The 26,938-nt window shown below is 42.7% G+C and overlaps 1 protein-coding gene across 1 annotated transcript; it reads right to left on the bottom strand.

Annotated features, from left to right (window-relative positions):
- Positions 1 to 363: 363 nt before the first annotated feature.
- On the bottom strand, positions 364 to 26,607 carry LOC139386109 (forkhead box protein N1-like). The gene is made up of 9 exons (XM_071131538.1): positions 26,436 to 26,607; positions 13,753 to 13,912; positions 12,501 to 12,869; positions 12,113 to 12,220; positions 11,289 to 11,419; positions 4,674 to 4,770; positions 2,449 to 2,656; positions 1,718 to 2,152; positions 364 to 1,601 (listed from the first exon to the last, which is right to left on the bottom strand). The coding sequence occupies exons 2-9, from the start codon at positions 13,888 to 13,890 to the stop codon at positions 1,288 to 1,290; spliced, it is 1,800 nt and encodes a 599-aa protein (XP_070987639.1). The 5' UTR covers positions 13,891 to 13,912; positions 26,436 to 26,607; the 3' UTR covers positions 364 to 1,287.
- Between the last annotated feature and the right edge of the window lie 331 nt (positions 26,608 to 26,938).

Below are 26,938 nucleotides of genomic sequence, written 5' to 3'. Positions count from 1 at the left end.
GGTATTTCTGCTTTTAATTTTAATAAACAAAATATAAACTGTTTTCGCTTTATCATTATGGGATATTGTGTGTAGATTGATGAGGAAAATGTTTTATTTAATACATTTTAGAATAAGGCTGTAACGTAACAAAATGTGGAAAACGTCATGGGGTCTGAATACTTTCTGAATGCACCGTATAACAAATGTTGTTTTACAGTGACTGGATAGATCTGTGACAGAAATTAGAAGAAAGGAATTGCATAGATAGACACAGAACAATTGTCTAGACTAGAATATAATTTAATGAATTAATTCAAGCGCTATAAATCAAAAACAGTTTACTATATACTCAGTTAAGTCATACAAGAAAAAGGGGCTTTTCACACATGCTATGACTAAAATACACTCTCGAAAAATGTGTCTGGTAAGGTGATGTCATTTTTATTATGAGATAGTGCCTGCAGGAACCAGATGAAGGCCTGAGAACAGTCGTCTGGCTCTGCCTTGATAGACTTCCATCCTCAATGGTCATTTAGCTATAAAGCTTTGAAAACTATTTCTAGAAAGCAAAATGAATTGAGTAAACAGTGAGTATGTTCCCTGTATCGTATAAGAAATTATGCTGAGACACATTTTGTAATTGTATTCATTAGCTTCGAGCTAAAAAACAACTGGCTTGAATCATCTCCTGTCACCATAAGCTGTATAAAATGCTAATTGCAATAGTGGGAACATATCACACCAGGGGGCTTATTCAGGAGAATGGGACTTCACAGAATGCTCAACATAGAAATGTATTGTGTAGAACATATATGATTCTCTGTAGTGTAGAATACGGAAAAAATGTCATCAGTGCTGTATTTCTGTCTACAACTTTAAAGTTCCCAGTAACTACAGCTCTCTGCTGCCATCTAGTGTGGAGTTAGCTCAGACTGCACTCTACTCCTAAACACTGAACAGTCAGGTGTGTCATGAGCTTTTGGATACATTCATTCTCATTCGTCAAGTCTTGACTTTGACCCAGCCAAAGTCATTGTTATGAATAAAAACATATTGTTAACACGGTTATGATAAAATCTGAACCCAGGCTCCCCCATTCTCTTCAGACTCATTGGCGACAAATTGAGTCAACGTGCTCTGCATGTTCAAAGCAAAGCAAAATATGACATTTGATTGTGATCATTGCTACATTCACTTTCAAACTGAGCCCTTTGTGATAAGTCTTGACCTTCACAACCACAGTCTTGAGGTCCAGGGGGAAGGTCTATGTGAGCTATTCCACGAAGGGAGCCCTATTCCTGGGCTTCAAAGCAAAGGTATGGGGGTGTTCCCCATAGAAGTGAGGTAACTAGCCAAGCTCTCCACACCTGGGTAGGCTGTGTGGTACTGTCCATTAATATGGAGGTCTGATGGACCTCCACATCCTCCTCCCATCTCCTCCTCATCTTCCTTCCCCAGCCCGTCGGAGATCCACTCTGATGTCTGGTTGACAGGACCGGTGCTCCTCAGACTGGACCCCAGGTGTGTTGGCTGGGAAGAGGAGGGGGACAGGGAGGGACTGATTAGCACCAGCGAATCGGGAGCCAGGCTGTCCTTTCTCAGCTCGTCCCACAAGTAACCTGAGAGGAGAGTGAACAGGGTTGTGAATCTTGTTGTAGATTGTATAAAAATAATTCCTGAATATGGTTCTCTCTGTCTTGGCCTCTCAAGCTCTATCTCTCTCTTTCATCCTTACCGTGGAGCTGCAGGTCAGTCAAGCTGGGGTTGAGCGTGTCGATATCGTTACTAGCATCTTCATCTAGCTGTAGCTCTTGCATGCTCCTGGGCCCAACATCATACTCTGCCTGTATGGTGGCGCTACAGGTGGGGGGTGTCTGCCCCGCCAGAGGGGAACCCAGGGTACCCACATTGGGGGGGATTCCCGATAGAGGCTGCTGCTTGCAGGGGGAGTAGAAGGAGAAGGGGTGGGGGGTGGTGGGGGGCAGGTAACGGGGGTGCTGTTGGACTGTCAAGGAGGGAGGGGGGACGTGGGGGTAGAGGGGACGTTGAAGAGGATGACAGGGCTCTGGAGGATGGGATGTGAAGGAGGAAGGGGTAGGGATCTGGTTGTGGTAAGAAGGTAAAGATTTCAGCTTCTCTGGTCTTTCCCCCAACAGGCGATCCAGATCCTCTGAGAAAACAGAGAAAGAGTAAATTGAGATGACCTTGCACTTATCTCCTGTGACAGCTGCCAAAAAGTCTGAGTAGATAGAATCACCAGAACGCTGGAGTTGCTCAGTCTCAAAGGTAACATACCCTGTATGTAACCGCATCTTATTTTATGGTGTAATTTATGCCATGACGGACCTGAGAATTGCCAAGCTTACCCTCCACCTAAAATACTGGCATCCGAACTTTGAGGAAGCGCAAATAAAACATAGCCCAGGTCTAAGGGGAGTCCTGGTCTGTGATGTATAGACCACCTACCTGGCCTGGCCATGCTCTTGCGGACAGTGAGGGGGTCTTTGCGGCGCCACTTGTGTAGCTCCTCCTGCATCTTCTCTATCTTGGCCGGGTTGAGGGCCCACAGGCAGCCCTTACGGGAAGAGTTGCCAATCTTATTCTCCACCTTCTCAAAGCACTTATTCAGAGACAGGTTGTGGCGGACCGAGTTCTTCCATCCATCTGGAGCCGTCTGAGAGACAGAAAGGAGAGGAAAAACTCACAGTAACAGTGTATTTTTACATTTTCCATGGGATACTTTTTTTTCTCTTAAATTGTTAAATTTCGATATACTATTGTACAGTTTGTATGTAAATAACCAAGGTATTGCTTTGAAGTATATTTAACAGTTATTTATTCCTTAAAAGGGGTTATCTGTAAAGGGGTGCGTAACTGGTGGCAGGGAAGTCAGACGCAGGAGAGCAGAACTAGGTAATAGCCGGAGCAGTTTAATCCAAAAACTAACGGCATAAAAATACAACAGAATATGGGTACAAAAACCCAACGCGCACCAGTAAACATGTGCACAAGCACTTACAACAAACAATTCCACACAAAGACATGGAACAGAGGGTTAAATACACAACAAATAATGAGGGAAATGGAAACCAGGTGTGTAGGAAAAAAAAGTGGATCTACGATGGTTAGAAGACCAGTGACGCCGACCGCTGAACGCCGCCCGAACAAGGAGAGGAAATGACTTCGGTGGAAGTCGTGACACTATCTGCGATTGACGTATCCGTTTTTTGGACTTTTCAATGAATGATATTTACCCATCAGTGGAGGCTTCTATGGGGAGGACGGCTCATAATAATGGCTGGAACGGCACAAATGACCACGAGCCCGTCCTCCCCAATTAAGATGCCACCAACCTCCTGTGTTACCCACTGATCCTTGAAGAATACAACTTATAAGTTAGTTCAGAACTCAAAATATATGCTTGTTTTACTCCACTGTTTGTGAACATTAAAGAGTAAACAAACAACATACACCTTACATCCATAGCTCTGTCCTGACCCATCCCTCAGCTTTTTCCCTCAAACAGGGGAGGGCAGAACACTGAATTATTGTTTCAACTGCCAAAACCCTAACCAATTAAGTCATTCAAAATCAAGTCAAAAGTCAAGAGGAACCAAAGCAGTGTGAGTGCCACGTTGAACACACACACACACATGCGCGCACACACCCCCTGAGGTAGTCTCTCAGTCAAAGGTCTTACTGTATGTTTGGCTGGAGAGGAGCCAAAGCTGTTGCAATGCCACGTTGCACCTTCCTCCACCTCCTCCTACAAACAGCCAGCCAACAAACAGCCAACCATTTCATGGGTCTATAACCACTGGGATGGATGGGAAGACACTGATCAAGCCCTAACGGGAATCAGCCGGGGTGGCCCACGGTTAGCCTCGTTAAACACTGGTTGTGTCCCAAATGGCACCCTGTTACCAAGTGCACTACTTTTGACTAGGTCCTATAGGCCACGCCTGTATTCTATATGGAATAGGTAGGGGTCGATGATGCCTAACAAACGGCTGGGGAAGAGGCTAGCCTACGGCTGCTTCTGCTTTGGCACACTGTTGAATCTATATACACTATTACAGTATCATTCATCATCCATCTCCCCGAGGCTTGCCAGGAGATCTGGAGACTTCTAGGTGGTAGAGCCAATCCTTCCTATGGTCTAAAGAAAATATGTCGTTTCTCTCTCTCTCTTGATATCACTCTCTCTCTCTCTCTCTCTCTCTCTCTCTCTCTCTCTCTCTCTCTCTCTCTCTCTCTCTCTCTCTCTTTCTCTCTCTCTCTCTCTCTCTCTCCCTCTCTCTCTCTCTCTCTCTCTCTCTCTCTCTCTCTCTCTCTCTCTCTCTCTCTCTCTCTTTCTCTCTCTCTCTCTCTCTCTCTCCCTCTCTGTGTCCTTCTATAAAGGGCTTATCGCCAGATAAGAAGATAAGAGAGGATTGAAGATCAACAGGCGTTGATCTCTCAGTGATTGAGTCTTTTAAACCACATGTAAATACTACAAGGTATTTACTTTACAATGCATAACATACTTATGTGTCTGTTATGGTAAGTTAGGTGATGCAAAGTTCATACAATTTCTCAGTGCATGAGAAACTCTGTCTGTGACATTGCACAGATAAAATACATAGGATGAGAATAATGAAACAGAGATGACTGTTGGGTCAGTGAGAAGCCATAATGTCCTCCTGCTGTACCTTGAAGTAGGGGAAGTGTTCAGTCATGAATCTGTAGATCTCACTAACCGGGAGACTCCCTGTCTTACTGTTCCTCAGAGCCATGAAGATCAGGATGCTATGGATAGAAGACAAACATTGTAGTCAGTGTAGTCAATCAGATGTAGTCAATATTATTATTATATTTATTATTACGTATATTACATGATATTATTTAACATCAGTGTTGTTTCTCCATTTCATATACACTACACTCTCAGAAAAAAGGGTTCATCGACTGTCCCCATAGGCATAGGAGAACCCTTTGAATAACCCGTTTTGTTTCCAAGTAAAACACTTTTTGATTCCATGTAGAACCCTTTCTACAGACGGTTCCACATTGAACCCAAAAGGGCTCTACCTGGAACCAAAAAGGGTTATTCTAAGGGTTCTCCTATGGGGACAGCCCTTTAAGGTTCTAGATAGCATATTATTTTCTATGAGTGTACATTCATGACAAGGATCCATGATGACATCCACAAAACACTAAAAGGAAACAAGGACATTCATGTTGTTATTATTATACTAATTCAGTCTTTGAGGAAAAAGTCGGAAAAGTATAGTAGATACAGCAGAATTGACATTATTGTAAATAAAAGCACAAATAGTTTTCCGTTGTGGGTTTGAATAAGAGGCCGTGCTGTGTATGCAGAACCAGTGAAGATCTAGGGCACACACACACACACACCCCATCCACCTCACACCTGCAAGCCTGAGGGATAACGGTGAATATTTGTGTTATGTAACATTGATACTTGAAAGGAGTTTAGGTTAAATCATTATTGAAATATATACCATCTGGTTCTCAGAGGACCAGAGTACAAAATGTACAGAAACTAACTGAAATCATAGCTGAACACTGAATACTTGGGTTCACTTTCAATCCAAACTGGTAAACTGGTTTTAGGGGTTATTAAAGAACTGACAAGCTTACAGCTCAACTTCTTTTTGTTTCACCTTGTAAACATTATTTTAAATATGCAGAGAAAGAAGAGTGATGAAGAGTGAGAAATAGGTTTGATTAAATAAGGTCTTGATTGAATAAGGTCTTTAGTATATAATTCATGTTGCACCAAAGTCCAAAACCTGATTGTACAGGTTGGTAAAAGATTGTGATTATGCACATATATGGAGTATCCTGGGTGAGGATCAAAGGTGCCAGATCAGCTTCACACCCTGTCATAAATTAAGGGAGAGAGAACTCTCTAGTAGCAAGGTTGGAATGTGCTTTGTGTAGAGAGAGACTTTTGCTGCCAAAACCTTTTTGTACAGAAAGTGAATATGGGAACAATATTTATAAGATAGGAATGTTAAGAATGATCAGTGGGGATCTAAAGAATAATAATGTCATATTGTTTATTATTTTGTGATGTCATTAAGGATGGTATAGTAACTGTAACTCTGAAAGTGTACGCATTATATGTGTCAAGTTTACATCTAAATGTGTAAAATAAATGATTAAATATGAGAACAGTTTTCAAATCAAATCAAATCAAATCAAATTTTATTTGTCACATACACATGGTTAGCAGATGTTAATGCGAGTGTAGCGAAATGCTTGTGCTTCTAGTTCCGACAATGCAGTAATAACAAGTAATCTAACTAACAATTCCAAAACTACTGTCTTGTACACAGTGTAAGGGGATAAAGAATATGTACATAAGGATATATGAATGAGAGATGGTACAGAGCAGCATAGGCAAGATACAGTAGATGGTATCGGGTACAGTATGTACAAATGAGATGAGTATGTAAACAAAGTGGCATAGTATAGTATAAAGTGGCTAGTGATACATGTATTACATAAGGATACCGTCGATGATATAGAGTACAGTATATACGTATGCATATGAGATGAATAATGTAGGGTAAGTAACATTTATATAAGGTAGCATTGTTTAAAGTGGCTAGTGATATATTTACATCATTTCCCATCAATTCCCATTATTAAAGTGGCTGGAGTTGAGTCAGTGTCAGTGTGTTGGCAGCAGCCACTCAGTGTTAGTGGTGGCTGTTTAACAGTCTGATGGCCTTGAGATAGAAGCTGTTTTTCAGTCTCTCGGTCCCAGCTTTGATGCACCTGTACTGACCTCGCCTTCTGGATGATAGCGGGGTGAACAGGCAGTGGCTCGGGTGGTTGATGTCCTTGATGATCTTTATGGCCTTCCTGTGACATCGGGTGGTGTAGGTGTCCTGGAGGGCAGGTAGTTTGCCCCCGGTGATGCGTTGTGCAGACCTCACTACCCTCTGGAGAGCCTTACGGTTGAGGGCGGTGCAGTTGCCATACCAGGCGGTGATACAGCCCGCCAGGATGCTCTCGATTGTGCATCTGTAGAAGTTTGTGAGTGCTTTTGGTGACAAGCCGAATTTCTTCAGCCTCCTGAGGTTGAAGAGGCGCTGCTGCGCCTTCTTCACGATGCTGTCTGTGTGAGTGGACCAATTCAGTTTGTCTGTGATGTGTATGCCGAGGAACTTAAAACTTGCTACCCTCTCCACTACTGTTCCATCGATGTGGATAGGGGGGTGTTCCCTCTGCTGTTTCCTGAAGTCCACAATCATCTCCTTAGTTTTGTTGACGTTGAGTGTGAGGTTGTTTTCCTGACACCACACTCCGAGGGCCCTCACCTCCTCCCTGTAGGCCGTCATCGTTGTCGTCATCGTCGTCATCGTCTCATCGTTGTTGGTAATCAAGCCTACCACTGTTGTGTCGTCCGCAAACTTGATGATTGAGTTGGAGGCGTGCGTGGCCACGCAGTCGTGGGTGAACAGGGAGTACAGGAGAGGGCTCAGAACGCAACCTTGTGGGGCCCCAGTGTTGAGGATCAGCGGGGAGGAGATGTTGTTGCCTACCCTCACCACCTGGGGGCGGCCCGTCAGGAAGTCCAGTACCCAGTTGCACAGGGCGGGGTCGAGACCCAGGGTCTCGAGCTTGATGACGAGCTTGGAGGGTACTATGGTGTTGAATGCCGAGCTGTAGTCGATGAACAGCATTCTCACATAGGTATTCCTCTTGTCCAGATGGGTTAGGGCAGTGTGCAGTGTGGTTGAGATTGCATCGTCTGTGGACCTATTTGGGCGGTAAGCAAATTGGAGTGGGTCTAGGGTGTCAGGTAGGGTGGAGGTGATATGGTCCTTGACTAGTCTCTCAAAGCACTTCATGATGACGGATGTGAGTGCTACGGGGCGGTAGTCATTTAGCTCAGTTACCTTAGCTTTCTTGGGAACAGGAACAATGGTGGCCCTCTTGAAGCATGTGGGAACAGCAGACTGGTATAGGGATTGATTGAATATGTCCGTAAACACACCGGCCAGCTGGTCTGCGCATGCTCTGAGGGCGCGGCTGGGGATGCCATCTGGGCCTGCAGCCTTGCGAGGGTTAACACGTTTAAATGTCTTACTCACCTCGGCTGCAGTGAAGGAGAGACCGCATGTTTTCGTTGCAGGCCGTGTCAGTGGCACTGTATTGTCCTCAAAGCGGGCAAAAAAGTTATTTAGTCTGCCTGGGAGCAAGACATCCTGGTCCGTGACTGGGCTGGGTTTCTTCCTGTAGTCCGTGATTGACTGTAGACCCTGCCACATGCCTCTTGTGTCTGAGCCGTTGAATTGAGATTCTACTTTGTCTCTGTACTGGCGCTTAGCTTGTTTGATAGCCTTGCGGAGGGAATAGCTGCACTGTTTGTATTCGGTCATGTTACCAGACACCTTGCCCTGATTAAAAGCAGTGGTTCGCGCTTTCAGTTTCACACGAATGCTGCCATCAATCCACGGTTTCTGGTTAGGGAATGTTTTAATCGTTGCTATGGGAACGACATCTTCAACGCACGTTCTGATGAACTCGCACACCGAATCAGCGTATTCGTCAATGTTGTTATCTGACGCAATACGAAACATCTCCCAGTCCACGTGATGGAAGCAGTCTTGGAGTGTGGAGTCAGCTTGGTCGGACCAGCGTTGGACAGACCTCAGCGTGGGAGCCTCTTGTTTTAGTTTCTGTCTGTAGGCAGGGATCAACAAAATGGAGTCGTGGTCAGCTTTTCCGAAAGGGGGGCGGGGCAGGGCCTTATATGCGTCGCGGAAGTTAGAGTAACAATGGTCCAAGGTCTTTCCTCCCCTGGTTGCGCAATCGATATGCTGATAAAATTTGGGGAGTCTTGTTTTCAGATTAGCCTTGTTAAAATCCCCAGCTACAATGAATGCAGCCTCCGGATAAATTGTTTCCAGTTTGCAGAGAGTTAAATAAAGTTCGTTCAGAGCCATCGATGTGTCTGCTTGGGGGGGGATATATACGGCTGTGATTATAATCGAAGAGAATTCTCTTGGTAGATAATGCGGTCTACATTTGATTGTGAGGAATTCTAAATCAGGTGAACAGAAGGATTTGAGTTCCTGTATGTTTCTTTCATCGCACCATGTCACGTTAGTCATAAGGCATACGCCCCCGCTCCTCTTTTTACCAGAAAGATGTTTTTTCCTGTCTGCGCGATGCGTGGAGAAACCTGTTGGCTGCACCGCTTCGGATAGCGTCTCTCCAGTAAGCCACGTTTCCGTGAAGCAAAGAACGTTACAGTCTCTGATGTCCCTCTGGAATGCTACCCTTGCTCGGATTTCATCAACCTTGTTGTCAAGAGACTGGACATTGGCAAGAAGAATGCTAGGGAGTGGTGTGCGCTGTGCCCGTCTCCGGAGTCTGACCAGAAGACCGCCTCGTTTCCCTCTCTTTCGGAGTCGTTTTTTTGGGTCGCTGCATAGGATCCACTCCGTTGTCCTGTTTGTAAGGCAGAACACAGGATCCGCGTCGCGAAAAACATATTCTTGGTCGTACTGATGGTGAGTTGATGCTGATCTTATATTCAGTAGTTCTTCTCGACTGTATGTAATGAAACCTAAGATGACCTGGGGTACTAATGTAAGAAATAACACGTAAAAAAACTAAAAACTGCATAGTTTCCTAGGAACGCGAAGCGAGGCGGCCATCTCTGTCGGCGCCGGAAGTAGTAGTAGTTTTGTGAAGATAGTGATGTCATTTTAGCCTTCTAAATTATCTAATTGTTTTTCATATAAACTTGTGCCCAGTCAGTAACCACACTCCCAAGTGAGCACAGACATTGTGTCGGCGTGATGGAATGCCCCCCTTTTTACCCAAGGATAAAAGCCTTGGAAACTAAATTTACAGCAGACCAAAACATGCCGGGTTGCTGCTGGCGTGTAAAGTGGTTGGGAGCCTGAACCTGAATAATCAGCCTTGAGACCATTACGAGACCAGCCAACGTACAGCGTGAGCTAAACGTGACAAATGGTTTCAACTCTAGAGACCAGAAAATGTGAGACGGTAGTCCATACGTTTGAAATTGTGAAACTCTGAAACTCTCAATCTCTACACAAGAAGAAGAAACTCACTAGACCGTAGCATTTACCAGTCTGCAGCTGGCATGTAAAGTAGTCTAGGACATTTGATCAAAGACACGAGGGGAAGGAATAGGTTCCTCTCAGACAACCATTGGCACATCTGAAGTATCTATTCCAACAACCTCTCCACAACCAGTGAAGCTCTACAAAAGACATTGTGACCTCTGGTGGACAAACCAGAACCTTACATCCATCGACAACTTCACCATAGGAGTCATCGAGTTCAACAGAGATCGACGACGATCAAGGACAGCTATGCGTAAATGTATATATTGTACTTCTTATCCGAATGAGCGGTGGTTCATGTGCAAAGTATTACTATTCCTTTGAGTGTAGGTTCCAAATGTAACAACGATAAGTTGACTCTTTGTCTCTCCCTCTCTTTACCTACCCCTCCCTCTCCATATGTGTAACAAGCCGTCATATCTTGTCAGTCCACTAGGTACTTTTATCTCATGTGCGTGTGTATGTGTATTATGTGTTATTATTTTGTTAGTTAGTAAATAAATGATTAAATAAATTTGTGTAGTACTGAATAATCAGAAGGGCTAGGGTTCTTGCGGATCCAAGGATTATGTGACGTTCAGACTGAGACTGATGAGGTAATAATTCATAATTGACTGTTATTGATGTAAGAGATATCTACATATCAAATCAAATCAAATGTATTTATATAGCCCTTCGTAATCAGCTGATATCTCAAAGTGCTGTACAGAAACCCAGCCTAAAACCCCAAACAGCAAGCAATGCAGGCGTTGAAGCACGTTGGCTAGGAAAAACTCCCTAGAAAGGCCAAAACCTAGGAAGAAACCTAGAGAGGAACCAGGCTATGAGGGGTGGCCAGTCCTCTTCTGGCTGTGCCAGGTGGAGATTATAACAGAACATGGCCAAGATGTTCAAATGTTCATAAATGACCAGCTTGGTCAAATAATAGGCCTGGGACAGGTAGCACATCCGGTGAACAGGTCAGGATTCCACAGCCACAGGCAGAACATATCTTTAGAGTTTAATTTGGGAGGTGGTAAGTCATTAATTAAACAACTTATTCCATGGTGCCCCAAATTCCTAATGAATGAATTGTTACATTATTAATTTAATTGAGTAACAATTGAGTAACAATTAAACATAGTTAGTTGACAAAATAAATAACAGTCATTAGATGAATGATAGTCACGTCACGACAGTGTTCACCTGTATGAGTAGATGGGCTTGGGGAAGAGGGACTGCATGCTACTGTCCTGATGGGTTGGAGTGGAGAGGCACTGGAGAGAGTACGGAGAACTTTTAGATTGTCCACTGGTAGAATACATACCTGGTGAGAACTGGAGAGAACACACACACACACGTACACATGCGCATACATACACACACATTGTTACAGCAGAACTTGTATTACTTTAGCAACAGAGTGTGTACACAGTGAGGTTTTTCCAAACCGCACAGCTGTGTGCTGCAAAGCCGACAACTGTAAACAAGTTCACGGTATGATATAATCAAGCCCTGTTGGCAAAGTGATATTTTCCTTGGCAAGGTGTTTGACAAGGTATTTGGCAGAGTGGCACTAATCCTTGGAAAGATATGCAGTAGAATACACACCTAATAGGAAAGATATGCAGTACCGTAGGTGGTTTCTATGTCAATCAACCTATACACAGCCAAAATTCCACCCAAACAAAATTAGGTCGCCAGTTTGTAGTCCTAAAAAACAGAAATGAGTGTTGTTCTTTGAGAGAATACTAATCAGTAAACATGACATTTATGAATTATGAAGTCTTATTAAGTGCTTTGTGTGCTTGTTTCGATTACATAAATGCTTCAAAATTCTAAAATGTTTACGTTAGCAGATGAAGATTATCTCATAAAACAAAACATATACTATAAGATCTCCTAAGTCTGTGTTTACCACTGACCTTATTTTCTGTGCAATTCCAAAATCACCCCATTGAGATAAGCTCCTCTAAGAAACTCCCCCTTAAGTTATCACCTCCCCCTGTACTTTGGTCCTGACCACTCACCTGCGGTAGCGGGGCTAGGGGGCTGTAGGAGGCGTGGCCTTGGGACAGGAAGCAGGAAGGTTCCTCGGGTGCATCCTGTGGTTCTGTGTAAGAGCGCTGGGAGCCCTGCTGTGTTGAATGAAGGGAATGAATGAAGATAATAGCATGATTCAAGTGATGAAATCTGAGAAAACTCATTGGCAGCACTAGTATCAACGTGATGTGTGGGTGGGTGGGTGTGTGGATAGGAGCTGTAGGTGTGTATGAGAGATCTGTCTATGGGGAACTACTTGCGCATGTGGGGCTGTCCCCGATGGCCATGTACACCTGGGTATGGTACTACAGTTCAGCTGGTGGCGTGTACTAAGAATGAATAGCCATTTAGAGTATGAGTATCACTGTATCATACCATCAGTCTGGAAGCCTGGAAACTCCCGTTGTATGGATCCCAGGATGTCTGTTCCTCACTGGTAGATGTGCGTGTGGCAGCAAAGCTATCTAGAGCCTCTACCTCTCTGAGACAGGCGAAGGTACGAGACCCAGGGGCACCAGGGGCCAGGCAACCGGTGCCAACCCCATCATCGCTGAACTGATGTCGGTAGGGGTGGAAGCGGTCAGCCGTTCCTGACCCTAAGTTTGACCTTTGACTCTGTCCCACCATGGCTCCATCAACGCTGTGCCTCCTGCAGCTCTCTGCAGCGGCATTTCTCTGTCTGTAGGTGGCACTCTCTCTCTCACGCTGGGCAGTGGTAAATGACACAGAACTGCTCTCCTCACACTGAGGGGAGATGAAAATACAATTTCTAAGCTGGTTATTTAGCAACGTCCAGAATCTCCTGGCTAGCATCTGCAATCATAAAACAATGCAAGTGGAAATAGCCAACAATCACCTATTACCTTTTATCTCCTGGCATTGTCTGTGTCCCAAGTGGCATCCTATGTAGGGAATAGGGTGCTATTTGGGACGCAGGTATTATTTCTGTTTAAACACATCCTGCCTGTTTCAGGGGGGGTGTGGTCGTATTTTGATCTCTAGATAGACATTACTGCCCCAAGGGTGGGTAATTAATTAGTCCAAAAGAAGAGGAACGTGATTAATGTCAGAATAAAACTTAACACATTTCCTCCAGGGCATCTTGTCCTTGAAAAGGTCCTGTGTGTGCGATAGGTAGATAGTTTACATCCTTTTAGATTCACTCATAAACAATCTCTCTGTTGCAAGCAGACCTGGGTTCAAACAGTATTCATTTTCATTCAAATACTTTATCTGGCACACTGGAACCAATGAAAATGACAAATTAAAAGGAACCAATGGAACCAAAAAAAAGGTACATTTTTCAAAACCTGTCCATCTACCACTCCAAGCAGGCTGAAGCAAATGCTGCAATTTGAAAGATAACAAATACTACTTGAACTTGAGGTTTGGTTAGTCAAACAGCTAAGGGCTAATGCACTAAGATCATAGTGTAGATTCTGGAATTACCACTGGAGGAACAGTAGCCTAATGCAGGTGCAGGAAAGGAGATTAGATGGGTAAAGCATGCATGGCTTTGGGTGAGATCACAATGGAGTGTTTCCATGCCTATGGTTAACATCTGGATTGTTTCTGGGTGAAAATGGGTGCGACTTTAAAATAAACAGTTTTCAGTGGATTCTGGTACCAGTGAGTGCGCCATCTGCTGGAAGGAGGACGCTGGAGGATCAGAGGTGCGTAGGGAGGAGGTCTGAGGGGCTGGTGTCATTGTCAGGAACCTGTTGGCACTGGGTGTAAATGTGGAGCTGGGAGAGTCTGTAGACATGATGGTGTGCCTAGAAAGAAATCTGCACCCGGGAAGAAAATACAATTTTATTGATTTATTTATTTTACTAGGCAAGTCAGTTAAGAACAAATTCTTATTTTCAATGACAGCCTAGGAACAGTGGGTTAACTGCCTTGTTCAGGGGCAGAATGACAGATTTTTACCTTGTCAGCTCAGGGATTCAATCTTGCAACCTTTCGATTACTAGTCCAACACTCTAACCACAAGGCTAGCTGCCGCCCCTCAAACATGTTTGAGTTTGGGGTGTGATATACACCGATTGTACAAAACCTTAGGAGCACCTTCCTAATATTGAGTTTGCCCTCAGAACAGCCTGAATTTATCAGGGCATGGACTCTACAAGGTGTTCTTTGGGTGGTGGACCATTCTTGATACACACAGGAAACTGTTGAGCATGAAACACCCAGCAGCATTGCAATTCCTGACACACTCAAACTGAGCCTGACACCTACGACCACACCCCATTCAAAGACACTTAAATATTTTTTCTTGTAAATTCACCCTCTGAATGGCACATATACACAATCCATATCTGAGTTGTCTCAAGGCTTAAAAATCCTTCTTTAACCTGTCTCCCCCCCATTCATCGACACTGATAAAAGGATCATAGCTTTCACCTGGATTTACCTGGTCAGTCTATGTTTTGTACACTCAGTGTAGCTCAACATGTGTGTTATGAGTCACAATCCCATTCCATGTGTTTTTTCTCTATGTGATTTGGAATTGGAAATGTGTCATGACTAGCTTTCACAGGTCCATGACATGTACTGTATGCACAGTGGCTTGTATGATTCATCTCTTTGTGGTTGATGCTTGCCAGTGCCATCCATGCGTTACATTATATTCTTATTGTATCCTTCAGTCTGGGTCATTCATAGTATGAATGTACCTTTCAGGAAGGCTACAGCACTTAACCCCAGTGTAACATCTCAGTGGTCTTCTGGGCATCACTGAGTTATCATTGTACAAGACTAGGAGCGATACAGTACGTGATCTTTCAGTGTACAGGTGTGGGTACTTTAGGTTCGATGGAACAGTTACCCGGACACAGATCAAGTCGAATCTTGGACTAAGAAGCACTTTAAATGGAGAAACATTTAGTCTAGGACTCTATGGAAGGAGGCAAGGTGCTCTTCCATCTTCATCAGTTTACAGTACTGTTATCAGAAGAGGTGTGAGGCACGTGGCAGAGGTTCCAGGAAGGGTAACCTCATACACACACATATTCGCACGTATGCGCACACACACACACACTCCTCAAAGCTCATTAAAAAGGGCAACAAACTGTGAAGATTAGGTCACTCAAAACCAGCTATTGCTGAGGTGGGTTGAAGGGTGAAATCAAGACCATTTTGTTGTGTTACCATTATTGATGGCGACTCGTTTCAGAGATGTAGAGAACGAGAGAGAGAGAGAGAGAGAGAGAGAGCGAGAGAGAGAGAGAGAGAGAGAGAGTGAGAGAGCGAGAGAGAGAGAGAGAGAGAGAGAGAGAGAGAGAGAGAGAGAGAGAGAGAGAGAGAGAGAGAGAGAGAGCGAGAGAGAGAGAGAGAGAGCAAGAGAGAGAGAGAGAGAGCAAGAGAGAGAGAGAGAGCGAGAGAGAGATTGTGGAAGTTTTCATACAGGAGTAAAAAGGAAGTGAAATGTCAGAGTTGAGACAGCCTTTGTTCTGTTGCAGCAACAGCTCCTTTGACTTTTGACCTGTTTGACTCAAACCTCTGATTGGCCGTTTGGAGCACTGACGAGGAAGAATAACTGATCAAGAAAAATAATCGCTGTGCTGCCATTTCTTTGGCCAAAGATGGTTAACTGGATTTAAGGTGGAGCGGGATCTGTGGACGGTTGAGGACTATAGTGTGACATCCCTGTTTGTAAGCGTACTCTGACCTCTGACAAAAGGGCTGGACCTTTATGACATAGGTGAAGTGCACTTGCTATGTAACAGCAGCGTCCTTCTTTAGACTCTGGGAATTAACCAATATACTGCAATACATCTTCACAATTAACCTTAATGTCTAAATGATTTGACTCTAGGAACTGTGTACTGATAATGGTCTCCACAACCAGAAGCTAATACTGACAAATGTACAGTATGTGCCATTCAGATGAACAAACGCTGTCATTGTCTGTGAGTTGATGTGGGAAAAGGAATGGCACCAGTCTGCCATGTTATCATGACTCTAGAAAAACGACCCATTAAAAATCAGGTATCAAAATGTCCACAGTTTGTCCTGGGGATATTCCCACAATTCAGGAGCCAAAATGTATGAATGAATGGTTCCCATCTGATTTAAAGACAAAAATATATATGTGAATAATTTGATACACCAATGTTTAGTGGTGCTGGTTTTCCTTTAAGTGTCCAATTCCTTTTTAACGTTCTTCTAAAGCTGAACGGTGTGCTGGTTTCTGACAGACCTGGGTTCAAATGGTATTTGAAATCATTATGAATACTTTATCTGTGCTTGATTGAGCATGCCTTGCTTAATGGACCAATAGAATAGTCCCAAAATTGTAAAGCCCACCCATCTGGCACTCGGGGCAAGCTAGAGCAAACGCACAAAGTATTTTAAAGATTTCAAATAGTATTTGAACCCAAGTGTGTTTGTTTCTGAGCATGTTTCAGCTGTCCCAGTCCTGAAATGTTGCCATAACTAACCCTCACCTTGACTGGCAGTTCTAATCGACCAAGAAAGCCTACTTTTTCACTTTCATCCATCATGTAATTAGGAAGTACTCATTTTCATCTCCTTTGCTCTATCGGTTCCTGAGTTGTGTTGTTATAACTGAATCTCAGAGTACAGCAGTGAGATGAGGCGAGAAAACTAATATAATCTCAAAGAACGAATACTGGGGACTTAACTCTCGTTCACTTTACTTACAGTTTTGTGACCTGTTGACATTCCAAGTCATCCATCACAGACATTATAAGCTTCTGTGCAGTATCTCTATGCTCCTACATGTCATGTCATAGACAGTAACACAGGGGTGGGCAACTTCTGACTCAGCACTAACACACCTGTTTCAACTAACACAAGTCTAAATTGAAGATCATGATTAGTTGATGTGTTGAATCAGGTGTGTTAGAGCTGGGCTGGAACAAAAGCCTGCAAATATTGTGGGTACTGTTTCCTGCCCCTTAACTAAAGTGCTTTCGGAAAGTATTCAGACCCCTTCCCTTTTTATTTTTACATTACAACCAGTGACGACCCGTCATTCAGGGCAGGTGGGACAGAGCCCACATTTTCAGCAAAAAAAATACATACACTACCGTTCAATAGTTTGGAGTCACTTAGAAATGTCCTTGTTTTTTAAAGAAAAGCATTTTTTTTGCCCATTAAAATAACATCAAAATTAATCAGAAATGCAGTGTAGACATTGTTAATGTTGTAAATGACTATTGTAGCTGGAAATGGCTGTTTTTTATGGAATATCGACATAGGCACATAGGCCCATTATTAGCAACCATCACTCCTGTGTTCCAATGGCACGTTGTGTTACCTAATCCAAGTTGATCATTTTAAAAGGCTAATTGATCATTAGAAAACCCTTTTGCAATTATGTTAGCACAGCTGAAAACTGTTGTCCTGATTAAAGAAGAAATTAAACTGGCCTTCTTTAGACTAGTTGAGTATCTGGAGCATCGGCATGTGGGTTCGATTACAGGCTCAATATTAAACAAAGGACTTTCTTCTGAAACACGTCAGTCTACTCTTGTTCTGAGAAATGAAGGCTATTCCATGCGAGAAATTTCCAAGAAACTGAAGATCTTGTACAACACTGTGTACTACTCCCTTCACAGAACAGGGCAAACTGGCTCTAACCAGAATAGAGAGAGGAGTTGGAGGCCCCGGTGCACAACTGAGCAAGAGGACAAGTACCTTAGAGTGTCTAGTTTGAGAAACAGACAAGTCCTCAACTGGCAGCTTCATGAAATAGTACCTGCAAAACCCCAGTCTCAACGTCAACAATGGAGGCAACTCCAACATGCAGGTGTTTCAGCTCAGTGCTTTCTGTGGTGGTAGGGCAGCCAGAAGAAAATACTATGACATTTCTTTTCTCTGACTGGAAAAATTACTTTTTGAATGGTCATCCTAATCGGAATTGTAAGTCAGGAACTCGGGCCTCTTTCTAGAGCTACGACCTGAAGATCACTGACGTCATCATGTTCAACCTTGTTTCTTTTGTTGAGTTCCCAGGTTGTCTTGAAAGCACCATAAATCCAAAGAATGCCAAAAAGGTTCAAATGTTTTACTTAGGTCAAACGTGTTGGGTAGCCTTCCACAAGCTTCCCACAACAAGTTGGGTGAATTTAGGCCCATTCCACCTGACAGAGCTGGTGTAACTGAGTCAGGTTTGTAAGGCCTCCTTGCTCGCACACGCTTTTACAGCTCTACCCACAAATTTTCTATAGAATTGAGGTCATGCTTTGTGATGGCCACCCCAATACCTTGACTTTGCTGTCCTTAAGCCATTTTGCCACAACTTTGGAAGTATGCTTGGGGTCATTGTCCATTTGGAAGACCCATTTGCGACCAAGCTTTAACTTCCTGACTGATATTTTTGAGATGTTGCTTCAATATATCCACATAATTTTCATTTCTCATGATGCAATCTATTTTGTGAAGTGCACCAGTCCCTCCTGCAGCAAAGCACCCCCACAACATGATGCTGCCACCCCGTGCTTCACGGTTGGGATGGTGTTCTTCGGCTTGCAAGCCTCCCCCTTTTCCTAAAAACATAACGATGGTCATTATGGCCAAACAGTTCTGTCCAGAGGACATTTCTCCAAAAAGTACGATCTTTGTTCCCATGTGCAGCTGCAAACCGTAGTCTGGCTTTTTTACGGAGGTTTTGGAACAGTGGCTTCTTCCTTCCTGAGCGGCCTTTCAGGTTATGTTATATAGGGCTTGTTTTACTGTGGATATGGATACTTTTGTACCTGTTCGCTCCAGCATCTTCACAAGGTCCTTTGCTGTTGTTCTGGGATTGATTTGCACGTTTCGCACCAAAGTACGTTCATCTCTAGGAGACAGAACGCGTCTCCTTCCTGAGCGATATGACGGCTGCGTGGTCCCATGGTGTTTATGCGTACTATTGCTTGTACAGATGAATGTGGTACCTTCAGGCATTTGGATGAACCAGACAAGGATGAACCAGACTTGTGGAGGTCTACAATTATTTTTCAGAGGTCTTGGCTGATTTCTTTTGATTTTCCCATGATGTCAAGCAAAGAGGCACTGAGTTTGAAGGTAGGCCTTGAAATACGTCCACTGGTGCACCTCCAATTGACTCAAATGATGTCAATTAACCTATCAGAACCTTCTAAAGCCATGACATAATTTTCTGGGATTTTCCAAGCTGTTTAAAGGCACAGGCACAGTGTATGTAAACTTCTGACACACTGGAATTGTGATACAGTGAATTATAAGTGAAATAATCTGTCTGTGAACAATTGTTGGAAAAATGACTTGTGTCATGCACAAAGTAGCTGTCCTAACCGACTTGCCAAAACTATAGTTTGTTAACAAGAAATTTGTGGAGTGGTTGAAAAACAAGTTTTAATGACTCCAAGCTAAGTGTATGTAAACTTCCGACTTCAAATGTAGATAGTGAGGTCTACAGCTTATCATGAGATACTCTACATCAGGTGAGCAAAACCTCGAGACTTCCTTAGATATCGTACACCTGCTGTTGTTTACAAATAAACATAAACACATGGGCTACTAACAGTTTACTACACAACAGACACTTAGTATTACTTTCTTAGCTACAGTATACATACAGTGCCTTGCGAAAGTATTCGGTCCCCTTGAACTTTGCAACCTTTTGCCACATTTCAGGCTTCAAACATAAAGATATAAAACTGTATTTTTCTGTGAAGAATCAACAACAAGTGGGACACAATCATGAAGTGGAACGACATTTATTGGATATTTCAAACTTTTTTAACAAATCAAAAACTGAAAAATTGGGCGTGCAAAATTATTCAGCCCCCTTAAGTTAATACTTTGTAGCGCCACCTTTTGCTGCGATTACAGCTGTAAGTCGCTTTGGGTATGTCTCTATCAGTTTTGCACATCGAGAGACTGAAATGTTTTCCCATTCCTCCTTGCAAAACAGCTCGAGCTCAGTGAGGTTGGATGGAGAGCATTTGTGAACAGCAGTTTTCAGTTCTTTCCACAGATTCTCGATTGGATTCAGGTCTGGACTTTGACTTGGCCATTCTAACACCTGGATATGTTTATTTTTGAACCATTCCATTGTAGATTTTGCTTTATGTTTTGGATCATTGTCTTGTTGGAAGACAAATCTCCGTCCCAGTCTCAGGTCTTTTGCAGACTCCATCAGGTTCTCTTCCAGAATGGTCCTGTATTTGGCTCCATCCATCTTCCCATCAATTTTAACCATCTTCCCTGTCCCTGCTGAAGAAAAGCAGGCCCAAACCATGATGCTGCCACCACCATGTTTGACAGTGGGGATGGTGTGTTCAGCTGTGTTGCTTTTACGCCAAACATAACGTTTTGCATTGTTGCCAAAAAGTTACATTTTGGTTTCATCTTACCAGAGCACCTTCTTCCACATGTTTGGTGTGTCTCCCAGGTGGCTTGTGGCAAACTTTAAACAACACTTTTTATGGATATCTTTAAGAAATGGCTTTCTTCTTGCCACTCTTCCATAAAGGCCAGATTTGTGCAATATACGACTGATTGTTGTCCTATGGACAGAGTCTCCCACCTCAGCTGTAGATCTCTGCAGTTCATCCAGAGTGATCATGGGCCTCTTGGCTGCATCTCTGATCAGTCTTTTCCTTGTATGAGCTGAAAGTTTAGAGGGACGGCCAGGTCTTGGTAGATTTGCAGTGGTCTGATACTCCTTCCATTTCAATATTATCACTTGCACAGTGCTCCTTGGGATGTTTAAAGCTTGGGAAATCTTTTTGTATCCAAATCCGGCTTTAAACTTCTTCACAACAGTATCTCGGACCTGCCTGGTGTGTTCCTTGTTCTTCATGATGCTCTCTGCGCTTTTAACGGACCTCTGAGACTATCACAGTGCAGGTGCATTTATACGGAGACTTGATTACACACAGGTGGATTGTATTTATCATCATTAGTCATTTAGGTCAACATTGGATCATTCAGAGATCCTCACTGAACTTCTGGAGAGAGTTTGCTGTACTGAAAGTAAAGGGGCTGAATAATTTTGCACGCCCAATTTTTCTGTTTTTGATTTGTTAAAAAAGTTTGAAATATCCAATAAATGTTGTTCCACTTCATGATTGTGTCCCTCTTGTTGTTGATTCTTCACACAAAAATACAGTTTTTTATCTTTATGTTTGAAGCCTGAAATGTGGCAAAAGGTCGCAAAGTTCAAGGGGGCCGAATACTTTCGCAAGGCACTGTAAATATGCACATTATGGAACAAAACATACATGTATTGTGTAACATGATGTCCTATGAGTGTCATCTGATGAAGATCATCAAAGGTTAGTGATTAATTTCCTCTATATTTCTGCTTTTTGTGACTCCTTTCTTTGGCTGGACTTGATGGTGATCTAACATAATCATATGTTGTGCTTTAGCTGTAAAGCATTTTTTAAATCGGACATGATGGGTAGATTAACAAGATGTTTATCTTTTATTTGCTGTATTGGACTTGTTAATGTGTGAAAGTTACATATTTCAAAAAAATATTTTTGAATTTCTGCCTTTTCAGCGGAATGTTGTCGAGGTGTTCCGCTAGCGGAACTCCTGCACTAGAAAGGTTAAAGGCAATGCTACCAAATACTAATTGAGTGTATGTAAACTTCTGACCCACTGGGAATGGGATGAAAAAGTATAAAGCTGAAATAGATCATTCTCTCTAATATTATTCTGACATTTCACATTCTTAAAATAAAGTGGTGATCCTAACTGACCTAAGACATGGCATTTTTATTAGGATTAAATGTCAGGAATTGTGGAAAACGGAGTTTAAATGTATTTGGCTAAGGTGTATGTAAACTTCCGACTTCAACTGTAAGTTGTGTAGTAAGCCTTTAATTGCCCATGTTTCTCACCCTAATAATTTGGTCTATTTTTCCCCTCTTAATTGTGCCTACTGTTCTGACTTGGTGGTGCTCATGTAGCCTATAACCTGTTTTATAAAAATGTAATCATCAAATATTGTAAGAGCTGTCATTGTCGGCTTATATGCCCCCTTTATTTATCCTATGGTTCTGACTTGGTGTACAAGGAGAACACTGTAAGAATGGCCCATGTTCTGAATTCTGCCACTTTACATTTCAAAAGTGCTGAACAAATAGTTATATTGACTACATCCGTCCTAGCTCATTAATGTTTTAATCAAATTTACGGATTGGCTCTTATCTGCTTGTCATCCCCTTATGCTATAGTTTGTACATCTCAATTGTCATTAGAAACCACATTTGTTTAAGCAAGTCAACCATATCAGCTATGTTTTTTTTAAAGGCAGGAAATTAGGCTGAATAAACTGTTTCGCTGCCAGACAAGGCTCCGCTGATAGCCAGGTGTAACAGTTGTAAGATGTTGGGACTGCTGTTGGGACTCTGCTGTTGTGACAGCTGTATGTAGGCCATAACAGCTTGTGAGCATAGTTTGTCACCATTATAGTGCAATTAATGTATTGTTTAGTGATGTATTGTGTAGTGAAGTGGCTTTGCTGGCTTGCATCCCCCCCAAAAATGTTGGTTTCCCCATCAAGATTTACATGCTAAAATCGCCACTGGTTACAACCTTATTCTAAAATGGATAAAATAATAAAATATCCTCATCAATCTGCACACAATACCCCATAACGACAAAGCGAAAACAGTTTTTTAGAAATACCTTATTTACGTAAGTATTCAGATCCTTTGCTATGAGACTCGAAATCGAGCTCAGGTGCATCCTGTTTCCATTGATCGTCCTTGGGATGTTTCTACAATTTGATTGGAGTCCACCTGTGGTAAATTCAATTGTTTGGACATGATTTGGAATGGCACATACTTGTCTATATAAGGTCCCACAGTTGACAGTGCATGTCAGAGCAAAAACCAATCCATGAGGTCGAAGGAGTTGTCCGTAAAGCTCTGAGACAGGATTGTGTCGAGGAACAGATTTGGGAAAGGGCACCCAAAAAAATCTACAGCTTTGAAGGTCCCCAAGAACACAGCGGCATCCTTAATTCTTAAATGGAAGAAGTTTAGAACCACCAAGACTCTTCCTAGAGCTGGCCGCCCAGCCAAACTGAGCAATTGGGGTAGAAAGGCCTTGGTCAGGGAGATGAGTTCCTCTGTGGAGATGAGAGAACATTCCAGGAGGACAACCATTTCTGCAGCACTCTACAAATCAGGCTTTTATGATAGAGTGGCCAGACAGAAGCCACTACTCAATAAAAGACACATGACAGCCTGCTTGGAGTTTGCCAAAAAGCACCTAAAGGACTCTTGAGAAATTAGAAATTGAGAAAGACGATTCTCAGAACTGATGAAACCAAGATGAAACTTTTTGGCCTTTTTGGCCTGAATGCCAAACGTCACTACTGAAAACCTGCTCCAGAGCTCTCAGGACGTCAGACTGGAGCGAAGGTTCATATTCCAACAGGACAACGACCCTAAGCACACAGCCAAGACAATACAGGAGTGGCTTCGATACAAGTCTCTGAATGTCCTTGAGTTGCCCAGCCAGAGCCCAGATTTGAACCAGATCGAACATCTCTGGAGAGACCTGAAAATAGCTGTGCGGGGACGCTCCCCATCCAACCTGACAGAGCTTGAGAGGATATGCAGAGAAGAATTGAATGAACTCTCCAAATACAGGTGTGCTAAGCTTGTAGAGTCATACCCAAGAAGACTCAAGGCTGTAATCGCTGCCAAAAGTGCTTCAACAAAGTACTTAGTAAAAGGTCTGAATACTCATGTAAATGTGATTTCCAGGTTTTTTGGGGGATACATTTGCAAACATTTCTAAAAACCTGTTTTTGCTTTGCCATTATGGGTTATTGTGTGTAGATTAATAAGAAGAAAAGAAAACATGCGAATAAGGCTGTAACGTAACAAAATATGGAAAAAGTCAAGGGGTCTCAATACTTTCCTGAATACACCGTATATGCTTTTTTTGAGGAATTTAGATTGGGTGCTCCTCCAACCTGTTTACCATGAATTAGTCATTTTGGGGAAGTTTTTCCTGGACACCATTGGATAGGACCATGAAACCAGGCAAAGGCATAATCCCATAGCCTCTCCTCTCTGTACAGGCTCTCATGCCTACATGTGAAAGTGCTGGCTTGCCTGTTGTCAACAATGTGATAGTCATGTTATACAACTCACAGCGCTCTTGTTAGTTCTCACATTACATTTACTATTTAGTCAAACAAACACTGGTAGTGTTCCAAAATGCATACTTGTGTTCTATCTAGAGCGTATAGCAAGTACGAAAGTCAACTGTCATTTTTCAAGTGTGATTCCAAACATAAGACTGTTCAAAGACAAGTATGTACTAAGTTACTGGAAGTTCTATAAGCGTACTTGGGAGTTCTGGAAAGCAAAGCACTCATGGGAGCATACTTTTTCATTCCCTTTGGTGGGGAGGGTATCCCATAACACTTTGCGACACAGCGAGAATTCCAAAAACATCTGAATTAATGGTGGACTGTTATGGTCCCTGTTCGGGAGAAACTTTTACAGTTCTAGTCAGTCAAGTTGTGCATTCTTACAGAATCAGTCAATACTGTACATGCATGTAGTGTCTGTTTAACTACTGTTAGCAAGCTAGCTAACTTTCTTCTTGTCACTTTCCTCTCCCCTCGTGTTTCACCATTGCATATGAAGAAAATGTTTTGAGTAATGAAATTATAAATTTAAAGTAAATCAGGGACAACTTGATCAAGCCTATGAATATGAAAACTGTTTACAAAACCATTGCACATTAACAGAGGTAGTTGTGGTTCGCAGCAACTTGAACCAGGACTGAAATCTGAGCAGTGAGGTTCATTTCTCCTTCCTTAGCCTTATGATTCTGCTCTGTTCTCCTCAGGTTGAAGCACATCCCACCCCATCACCCAGACAGATGGAAAGAACTTGGGAACCCTCCGTCCACCAGGAAAATCACCATATCCCAGGAGTTTAGTCAGGAGTTTATTCAGCACTGTGCAACATCACTATGTTAGAAATAGATTCACAAGTTATTCTCTATCATGCAGCTCATTGTAACATATGACCGTTATTCTAAAATACGGACATGGGGGATTTCTGTCCCTGTGAACTGCACCGTGTGCAAGTATTTATTCCTGCCCTGCACTAACACCATGTTCAACTATTCATCCTCTACAATTTAGACCACAATAAGTTGAATGAGGTGTTAGTGAAAGTCTGGAACAAAAACCTGTAAACTCCTGTCCTGTGTATAAAAAACGTGGCTGTCATGACAAAATTTGCCCTCATGAACTGAACAAGCTTTTGAATGTTAATCTCCTTGATATTACTCACTTGCTATAAGGTTTATTCTACTGAGCCATTTGCTTTATGTTTGTATTCTTATCTTTTAATATTTCTTATTGTCACCGCTAAAAAAAGCATCCATAACATTATTTGCCAATTACAATTTCAGGCTCAAGATTAATGTTATGTAAGTGTTTCAAAACAAGAAGTTTGTATATTCTCTGTAAACTACAGAAACCTTTAGGTCCCAGGCACCATGTCATTATGTCATTATGGAACCTGTCATTCATCGGTAGTAAAGATGTCATTATAACCTTTCCCACTGGGAGATTTATTGACAGCAGTCATGCTAACGATTCTAATCTCTCACGATTTCTCTAGATTATCTGATTGTCTCTGCACCTCCCCCTGACCTAGATTACCTTGCCTCTAACTTTGTTATGCTCTATAACTTTAGCCACTGTCACAGGCTTTCATCTCACTATCAGTAGCGAACCCTGGAAGCTGACGCTAATATAACCCTAACCAGGACATGATACATATATTTGCTTACAATAATTTATACTTTAGCATTTGACTCCTGATCCATATATTTGAAAGTCACAGATGCTTGGATTGACAGTAATGATTTAAGTCTGTTAAACATTTTATCATGAGTCAGTTGTAGGAAGACTTTGTAGCTAAGTTGATCATACAGTAGGGGTAGTTACTCAGTCCATTGTGGCTGACACGGGGCCAGAAGGCTACTAAAATCATGCTTAATGTCGTTAGTCGGTGCCCTTTCAGCCGCTAAACATCAGTTGCAGGTAAGAAGACAAGACTCATCTTTGTTCAACGGCACAGCTTTTCTTTTGAAAGTTTTGTCACCCCAGCAAACACACAACCACTAAACAAGGTCCTCTCCTTGTGGGCCTTAACATGCCGTACGTGAGTTTTCAGTGTCATTTCACAGGCATGTCACACTTAATAAAGAAACAATAGCTGGTTAGAAGCACAGACAGGTGTATTGCCATAGGTTCGGCATATTTGCTCCAAAGTTTCCAAACTTTTCCCATCCTTGACCATTTAGAGATGCTCAACTCACCCTCCTTGATTCGACAACAATCTTGTTCTGCCAGTAGGCCACAGTATCTTATTTGAATCTCGTGGTGACAATCAATCATTCCAGTCCAGTCTGGGGAAGAAGAAGAATTGATCAGATTCACATAATGCACATGGTTTAGCCTAAACACCTGGAACACTTTCCAACAGAGCGATTCTTCTTTGAAGAATACTGTTGAAGATATATTGACTAAGAAGAGTGTGGTAGTAGGAAGAAGAGCTGAAGGGCTGGTTCCAGCCTTCAGAGCATTAATCTCATGCTCATTCTCTCTCTTCTTTCACTCACTCTCTCTTTTTCTCTCTTTCTGTCTGGCCCTCAGCCAACCCACGGTAGCCCAGCAGAGCGCTATGAGATACATAGAAGGAAACCTGTCACAACAGGTTCCAAAGGCCTAGCTACTGTACTGCTGAAGTCACCACTTCTGTCTCTCTCTCCCTTCCCTCTTTCTTTACCTGATTTGAAGACTTGTGAGAATGGGGCATCAG

This window comes from Oncorhynchus clarkii, chromosome 27 (assembly GCF_045791955.1).
Source record: "Oncorhynchus clarkii lewisi isolate Uvic-CL-2024 chromosome 27, UVic_Ocla_1.0, whole genome shotgun sequence".
NCBI classification, from domain to species: domain Eukaryota; kingdom Metazoa; phylum Chordata; class Actinopteri; order Salmoniformes; family Salmonidae; genus Oncorhynchus; species Oncorhynchus clarkii.
Note: the sequence above shows the minus strand (reverse complement) of the source record. Positions and strands in the feature narration are given on the sequence as shown.

Excerpts from the sequence above, each read along its gene's own strand:
- LOC139386109 (XM_071131538.1), bottom strand. The coding sequence starts at position 13,890 with ATGTCTACAGACTCTCCCAGCTCCACATTTACACCCAGTGCCAACAGG. Across the intron at positions 12,221-12,500 it reads TCCAGGCTTCCAGACTGATG|CAGGGCTCCCAGCGCTCTTA; the intron begins GTATGATACAGT and ends CATTCAACACAG. Across the intron at positions 11,420-12,112 it reads CCCTAGCCCCGCTACCGCAG|TTCTCACCAGGTATGTATTC; the intron begins GTGAGTGGTCAG and ends TGTTCTCTCCAG.